The 9,017-nt window shown below is 38.0% G+C and overlaps 1 protein-coding gene across 1 annotated transcript; it reads left to right on the top strand.

Moving 5' to 3' along the window:
- The first annotated feature begins 646 nt into the window (after positions 1 to 646).
- CPR19 (cuticular protein RR-1 motif 19) lies at positions 647 to 8,286 on the top strand. The gene is made up of 4 exons (NM_001173258.1): positions 647 to 668; positions 3,496 to 3,691; positions 4,305 to 4,532; positions 8,146 to 8,286. Exons 1-4 carry the CDS (start codon positions 660 to 662, stop codon positions 8,256 to 8,258), a joined length of 546 nt encoding a protein of 181 aa, NP_001166729.1. The 5' UTR covers positions 647 to 659; the 3' UTR covers positions 8,259 to 8,286.
- The last annotated feature ends 731 nt before the right edge of the window (positions 8,287 to 9,017 follow it).

Below are 9,017 nucleotides of genomic sequence, written 5' to 3' on the forward strand. Positions count from 1 at the left end.
AGGAGACCTAACAACTCAAGAGCAGCTGTTTCGCGAATTAATCTACTGCCGGATCAGAATCGCGACTCGCTGAGAAGAATCGGCGAGAAACTCAAAGGGTTGATGTTTAGGTTACGCTTCTCTGTGTATTACAACAGTCAGAGGAAATACACGTATAATATTTCCTTTTTTAGAATATAACAAATAGGTTGGGCGGTTCTGTTTGATGGGCGCGACAGCTGTTACACAATTCCATTTGAGGAACCGACCTCATGCCTCAAGGTTGACGGTGGCACGTTACGGCTTCAGTAATTCATGTACTAATGTCCATGAACCTACACTAAAAAGTAATATAATGAACGCAAAATTAAAGTTATTAATAGAGTCTAAAAGAGATGTTTTTGATTTGGAGCATAATCGTTTTTTTTAATTAGTATATCCCGAGTATCTTAGAACGAGAAATAACCTGTAGCCTCATACAGCAACCGGAAAAGATTAATTGGACTTATAAATCACTAAATCGATGCCCAATAAAATTGAAATCATTCTGTAATTGTATCGCATTACTTCCAACACTATCAGCGGCATCCTGACCAACCTTGACAGCGAGCCAGCACCTATATAAGCTGAGGCTTGGTTTGGCAGATCATCATTCTCTCAACGGGACCACTGTGAGCATCATGTCAATGGTACGTTAATATCTTTTCATTTTAAACCACTATAAGAAAATTCTATTTCATTCTAAAATTCATTATATTTTCCCCAATTTGCGTGGTATAAGCGCGCAGATAAGCACACGTCTCGCCTGGTATTAAAATATTATCGGATCCCTTAGAATTATCAGTGAAAATCACAAATTTTTTTTGACATATGAGATCAAGGCGAAAATTTATTTGAAAGTTTCTTTTTTAGTCCTATAAATCAGTTTGGGTGAATTTTCCCATAGCTTTTTTTTTAAATCACCTAGGTCTATCATAACACATACAATTTCTATACATAAATGTGGCATAGAAATACCATTAAAAAGATAATTGACGATTGAGTCGAGCTCATCTTTGTAACTTAAGTGTTTCGTCTTTTACGCGAGTAGTAGTGGTAGCAGATAAAATGACTACAACGATTTTTTTTATTTTTTTTTATTGCTTAGATGGATGGACGAGCTCACAGCCCACTTGATGTTAAGTGGTTACTGGAGCCCATAGACATCTACAACGTAAATGCGCCACCCACCTCGAGATATAAGTTCTAAGGCTCACTATATATTATAAGGTCTCACGATATGATTTAACGTCTTCCAACAGTCCGATAGTTTTTTTAAGACAAGCGGCTCGTTCCGGCTCCCCTCTGGTCTTTAACAAAAATTTCAACGATATTTGAGTTTTTTTTTTAATTAACACTTATTGCAGCATAAATATAATAGTTAGACGTATGCTGTCGGGACACTTTATGTAAATAATAATGTATTCTACAAAGTCGTACTACATTATTTTATTCTATAATCAATAGTTTTCGCAGGACACGCGATTTAAAGAATATTATATTTTAGGTGTTTTTTTTACACCTTGGGTTACATTATTTGAGTTTTAGTAAGAATTCCTAATTTTTTTCAAAAAATATAATAGCCTATGTCACCCGGGAATAGTGTAGCTTCCAAACACGGAAAGAATTTTTCAAATCGCTTCAGTAGTTTCGGAGCCTATTCAATACAAACAAATAAATCTTTCCTCTTTATAATATTAGTATAGATAAGTAGCTAATTATAAATGACTTCATTAAGTAAGATGCGTTTGGAGGATTGGTTGACTTAGAAGTTAGATCTCAAGTTTCAGAGTAACTGCAGCTACATGGTGGCTTAACGTTAGATGTGACTTAAGTTTTGTGGTCTTATAATATTTTGTATAATATTTTCAAGCAGTTTGAAGTAACCGTTTATACAATAACGGGGTCCAGAGACGCGGTACCCTTATTGTTATGACTCATGACAGTCGTGACTATTATCAATGTCTCAATTTTTCAATTCAGTTTTCAATTCATGATTACGATCTAAAGTCGTAATAAGTGATTGTTGAAAAAATAACTGTCGTGTTGAATTGGTGATACGTTTTGTAATTCGGCCTATATTTTTGTGGTTTTTGTCGTTTCGTCGCAACGGGTTTGAAATTGAGTTTTTTATTAATTACGCAAACAGATGATGAGCTTTCAGTCCATTTGTTCTTTACTCACTGGAGTCTATAGACATCATTACATCATTACATCCTTCAAACGAGGCTTGTGGAGAGTATTAAGCGGTAGGCAGCGGCTTGGCTCTGCCCCCGGCATGGCTGAAGTCCATGGGCGACGGTAACCACTCACCATCAGGTGGGCCGTATGCTCGTCTGCCTACAAGAGTAATAAAAATAAAAAAAAACGTGAATACTGCCACGTAACGTAAGGGCTCAGTCTGTGATGTACAGTATAGGCTGCCCCACCCTTCAAATCGGAACGTATAGCTGGTGAGCTGCGGCTTAGGACCAAAAGACGAACTACCACCAGTAGGTCAGTTTTAAGCGCTCACCAACACGCGCGAGTTGATTGATATCCGCCGCAGAGTTGTTACATCGCCTAGTTTTCAGAAAATTTGGTATTTCTTAGACGAGTAGACAGAAATGTGAGAAGGCACCACAAAAGTGGTAACATCTGTACCACAAGCGGAATCAAGGAAGAAGACAAAAAGTTCATGGTCTACCCACCTATGTAAAGCTCACCCTCTTTAAGAACGGTTAGCTGGTAGATAACTCAATTGTTGAGTTAAGCTTGCCATTTTTATTTATAACTTTACGCAATTATTATATTGTATTAACTGTGTGTGTACAATAAACAATAAAGATATGATCATATATCGCGAATGCTTTTAAGATATGCGAAGTCTTAGTCTTCTTGTTTCAATCTTAAGACAATATCAGTTTAAATGTATCATTTTGTATTAATACATAAAATATGGAATAGAAATTCTAACCGTAAGAAATTGGTGTGGTTATTCCAGAAAAAACGAGGTTGCCTAAATTGAACTTTGAAACTGACATCCATATCTCAATAGGTGACTTAAAAAGTTTCTAATATTCATTCGCGTTGTTTTTTCCCCTACCTTTCGTTGGTAGGCTAAGGGGTTATTCCAGCTAATCGTGAATGTGTAGGTGAGCTCACGGGCTCAACCTGAGAGAAGTCGCTAATATTGGCCCTAGCAAGACCAGTGCTTCGCAGAATTTACGACCAGATCGGAATCGCGACACACTGAGAAGACACAATGAGAAACTCTGTGGGGTAATCTCGTGATTTTTCAAATTTGCTTAGACGATTTCTTTTACGAAATTCATTCTGCATGAATGTATGATTATCTAAGAGTCTTGGGGACATATGTTTTTAGTGTATACACTTTAACGATAGCAGAGGAGGGAGAGACCAGTCTTTCAAGCTGCTCGGTCGAACACCACCTTAAGCTATTGAAATCGAAGCCATTTGTATGAATTTTGTTTTCAGATCATCTTCGCAGCCTTTATTGGTGTGTGCGCCGCGGGTGCCCTCCCAGCGTACGTCCCTCCTCAATACCGCTTTTCGCCGGCTTATTACCAGGACGGTAGAGCCAGGTCATCCTTGGAGGGGGGCGCCGCTATCTTGAGGTCGGAATCAGAAGTCAACGAACAGGGCTTCCACTACGCTTACGATACAGAGAACGGTGAGTTCATTTGAGTCTAAGCATATGTACTGTCAATTGCCATAGGCTTTTTAAGGAGAATTATTAAGTACTAGCCGTACTCGCCCGCTTTGTTGGGCATTTAAAATTGTCATTATTATTATGGAGTCCAACACTCACATAAATATTAGCCTAACCATTAAGTACATTTATTTTCTACACAGATACCAAGTTTCAAGTCAATCGGATGCATGGTTCAGTAGTTATAACGGAACATCCGTAAAAACCACTGTAGATTTATATATTAGTATAGACTATAAAGAAACTGGATGTAGAGTAAAAACTGAGACTTAGAACTTATATCTCAAGGTGGGTGGCGGACTTTATGTTGTTAATGTCTATGGTAGCCGGTGACTACTTAACACCAGCTATGTCATGGGCTTGTCCACCCATCTATGCAATTAAAAAAAGTTTAAAGGCTATTAAAAGGTTTAGTGGGAAGGGCCAGGGACGGTATTGCGTCAATGTTAGCCTCGTAATCATCATTGGTTGTCCTTACCGCCTACGTCATGTGGGCTAACGTTAATTGACTATTCAGCAAACATCCTTGTAATTGGTTAATTCAACATAAATAAAAAAGGAATAATTTTTACAGGTATTTCTGCTGAGGCTTCAGGAGTTGAAGCTAATGGCATCCAGTCCCAGGGTCGTTTCTCTTACACCGGTGACGACGGTCAGGTTTACGCCGTGACCTACACTGCTGACGCTAATGGCTATCAGCCTCAGGGCTCTCACCTGCCCACCCCTCCGCCCATCCCGGAAGCCATCGCCAGGTCTCTACAAGAGAACGCCAGAGACGAGGCAGCCGGTATTTTCGATGATGGTAAGTTTTGATTTATTGGTGGTCGTATAGAAATTGTTTTCAGCTAGGGAGGAAGAGGACGAAACGTTTTTCATCGGGTAACTGTTTGTCTTAAAATTGTTCATAAAAGTCGTTAGTTATTGAAACACTAACTAGTGAGATTTAGGTTTTTTCTAAGGCTTCTTCTATTGGGCTTTGAACTGCTGCACTTAGTTCAGAAACAATTCATCTGGTGACCACATTAAACCGGCGAAATGTGCTTTATTGTGACGTGGCTAATAATTTTGGCAGATACTCAACGTTAGAGGGAATATGGATGTAAATGTTTATTTACGAGGAATAAAAAGCATCGAAAACAACTAATGGTTCGCATGTGAGATTAATCTATATACATAAAAATGAATTGCTGTCGTTAGTCTCCCTAAAACTCGAGAACGGCTAGACCGATTTGGTCTTGAATTATTTGCCGAAGTCCAGAGAAGGATCAAAAGGTAGATAAATATGAAAATTCTGGGAACTCTATCATAAATAAAGTTTAGGTCATTTATTTATCGATTGAGGCACTACGAAGTCTGCCGGGTCAGCTAGTGCAATATAAAAATACGTAATCATATTGTGCGGAGGTGTGTGGGAGTTTTGAAAAGACGGATTATTTTACTAAATTTACTGGGCAGCTAAATCTGACTACCTTAAATAATTAGAGAATGAATGGGGATAATTAGAGAATGAATACCTCATCAGTGCCCGCCAGCACGGACTCCCGAGAGTCCTACGAAATTACGCGAAATGCTTACGCTGGAATAAATACAGGTCGTGTTACATACTTGAACGCTTGACTAGGTCCGTTGGCGCAAAGCTGTAATAGCCGTTTAGGCTTTTTTTTATTGCCCTTGTAGGCAGACGAGCATACGGCCCACCTGCTGGTGAGTGGTTACCGTCGCCCATGGACTTCAGCAATGCCAGGGGCAGAGCCAAGCCGCTGCCTTCGCTGCCAGCGAATAGGTAGGGAAAAAAACCCGACTAGGTATGATCGTATTGAGGGTAGGAATAACGTGGGAAGAAACAAACTATAACTATAGTATTTTAGTGTTTTTCATCGATGTGTCTAAACGGTTCCTTGATGGTCCATTATGTTTTAATAAAATACAAAAAAATCTCTAGCACAAAAAGAATAACGAAATTACAACATTTTTAGCTGTATTTTATTGTGTATATATTAAACCTCATCAGACCACATGTTACTCAATATTTGCATGAATTCTAACATTTTGCAACAAGTATTGCTTGGCTATTTAAATAGGCCGAAACTTAGCTTACAAATTGAGGCGATTAAGTTCGACTTTATCATAAGTTATAATTTATTTGTCATCTCTATAATGTTTATTGACAATTTAAATTTTACTCAAATAACATTATTCTATGTTAATCTATGCGTTAAATGTGTGTAATCATTTTCATAAATTAATACAGTTTGTGGGTAAATTCTTGGCTGTCATTGGATTGAAATCACGCTGCCCTGTTTCTAAAATTAATATTTCATTAATTGAGAAATATGATAGCCGAAAGCTCTATTTAGTGATTACTTCAGATTTATGGCTATTAAATTTGTTGAGCTTGAAATTTGAAGATGAGCTTACGATCTTACGCAGCGTTAAGTTACTGTATAGCATTAATGTTACCGACTATTGATGTTTTTTTTTTGTAGCGCGCAATGGAAAGTAAATCAATGCAGGCACGCTTGTATCTTCGAGTTTTTTTTTTTTGCCCTTGTAGGCAGACGAGCATACGGCCCACCTGATGGTGAGTGGTTACCGTCGCCCATGGACTTCAGCAATGCCAGGGACAGAGCCAAGCCCCTGTCTACCGCTTAATACTTTCCACAAGCCTCGTTTGAAGAAGGACATGTCATAGCGCTCGGGAAACACCGTGGAGGGGAGCTCATTCCATAGCCGGAATATTCATATTCCATTATTATCCATAGCCGGCATATTCCATTACATTGCGGATTCCCGAAGTTTGACATAGTTTTATCTTAGTTTATTACAATTTGGCATTTAAAATATTTCATGTCCTAACTTTTACTCTTCATCTCCAAATACCGCTGGTTATAAGATTTGTACGCGTCCTGATTTGCATATATTTTGGCCAAAACTCTTATCCTTAGAGGTAGTCCCACTCGCAAAGTTTGAATAGGTATTAATGCATAGTGTAGTAAATGAAAATTTAATTTTTATTTTATTGTAGTAGTTCATTCCTCTTTACAAGCTAGTTCTGATTTGACCACCGCAAAGTTAGTCAAGAGATTATTTTTGGGGGGATAAACATCCTAAATTACTCATGCCGTTCCTACAAATAAGATTCAATTCCAATAAATAAGAATAATGTTATAATGTGTACTCACTTCACGTATGTAGGGATTACCAAAAATATACTTGCAGATTAAAACTAAAATGATTCCAATTTATTAGCACGTAATCGTATATTTGCTGATACATTTGAAAGTATTTCATTCGGTGAATAATTTTTATTTAATGTCAGATTTAAGTTCGACGGAGTCAAGGTTAAATAAAAGCTTAAATATTTACGATGCGATAATGATGAAACTTTAAAATTGAATGATTTATTTATGAGTATAATGCGCTATTCTATTTCTTATGTCAATAATAATGTTAATGTCCTACTAAGAAATAGCAATTGGTAACAAAAATTAATACATTTAATTTTATTCTCACTTATCTCAAGTCGGTACGCTAATAGGTATGGCACGAGATACTATAAGTCGTCACCACCTTCGAGTGGCGTCCATAGTGAGGCTACATAATAACCACTAATAACTACTTAACACTAGAGGGGTTGTCATCTGCCTAAAGCATCAAAATCTTTTGCAAGTGAAATGAAAATCAAATAAATTCTTATTCAATTAGACTTTTGTCAGAAAACAGGCAATTCAAAGACTCCCAGCGTCGAAGCAGTACCATTGAAAAATCTTAAAACGAACTGGGTTTTACTGTACTTCACTTCTCTGCGTTTTACTAGTGATAGGACATCTAGTAAACCCGCGCGGGTAGGTACTACCGCCCCCCTCTATTTTTGCCGCTAAGCAGTAATGCGTTTCGATTTGAAGGATAAGACAGCGGTTGGACTGTAGAACTGACACTTCGAATTTATGTCTCGAGGTGGGTGACGGCATTAAAGTTGTTGATATCCATGGACAACGGCAACCAATGAACACCAAGTGTGTCGTGAGCTCGAGCAATAAATTATAATAAAAATAATTTATGCCGCCGTTAATACTCTCTTAAACGGGATCTATATTGTAAATGGCTATTTAAATAAATCTACACTTATAAGAATCCAGTTAATGCTACTCCCGAGATATTTTTTTAAGACGCGATAATTTTAATAAACGATAAAGATGAGAACAAACATTTCATATAAGTTACATCTTCCTTAGAACTTATATCTCAAGGTGGGTGGCGCATTTACGTTGTAGATGTCTATGGGCTCCAGTAACCACTTAACGCCAGGTGGGTTGTGAGCAGGTCCACCCATCTAAGCAATAAAATAAAAATAAAAAAAACACATGCCACTAATAAAATATTATTTAATCTGTACATTACAATGGTGGTTTCAGGAAGCTACCGCGACGCTAAATACGAACCTGCCGTGATTGCTGCCCGAGCCCAGTATCCCTACGCGAAAGGGCAGTACGTGAACCCTGCCTTCCGTCGCTTCTACAAATACTAGAAACACCAATACTACTCATACCCTTCTTATTTATAAAGCAAAGCAGATAAATATTCACCTCGTAAATGATAAAACTATGAATTTGAGCTAAGTTTTGTTTTATAAGTGCAAGGCTTAATGTATTTAAGGTAATCTACATTCTCGACAAACTTTCCTTCAGAGCGTTCGTTGTTAAGAAACGCAGCGAGAATGTAGAGATGCTCTTAAAGAGGCAAACTCAGCTAAGTTATGTGCCATTGTGATTGTAAGTATATTTTTATGGTAAAGCAAATAAACGTTGATTGACGAAATTTTTGTTTTATTGTTTTTTATCTTCATAAATGAGCATGCCGCCTGGCCCAGCTGATGATGAGTGCTCACTATCACTCGAGTATATCAACAATATTAGGGCGGTGCATAATTACTGATGGCCTGATGGAGTTTCTCGCCGGATCGCTTCTCAGTGGGTCGCGATTCCGATCCGGTGGTAGATTCTGCGAAGCACTGCTCTAGCTAGGGGCTAGTGTTAGCAAATTCTCTCAGGTTGAACCCGCAAGCTCACCTACCCGTCCAGGCGTAGCTGAAATAGCCTCTTAGGTTACTACCGAATAGGTAGAGGAAAAAATACCAATATTGTGAGCCCGCACGGATTTCTAGCATTTTCTTCGATTTTGTCTTTTCTATTTAAATAAGATCTGCGTTCCTCTTATCGTGAAGATTATAACCGAAATCCACAAAACTGCTAGACCTCAGCTGTCAAACAAAGCAAATATATATTTT

Source organism: Bombyx mori, chromosome 19 (assembly GCF_030269925.1).
Source record: "Bombyx mori chromosome 19, ASM3026992v2".
Classification (NCBI taxonomy): domain Eukaryota; kingdom Metazoa; phylum Arthropoda; class Insecta; order Lepidoptera; family Bombycidae; genus Bombyx; species Bombyx mori.

Excerpts from the sequence above, each read along its gene's own strand:
- CPR19 (NM_001173258.1), top strand. Across the intron at positions 3,692-4,304 it reads CGCTTACGATACAGAGAACG|GTATTTCTGCTGAGGCTTCA; the intron begins GTGAGTTCATTT and ends TAATTTTTACAG. Across the intron at positions 4,533-8,145 it reads AGCCGGTATTTTCGATGATG|GAAGCTACCGCGACGCTAAA; the intron begins GTAAGTTTTGAT and ends TGGTGGTTTCAG.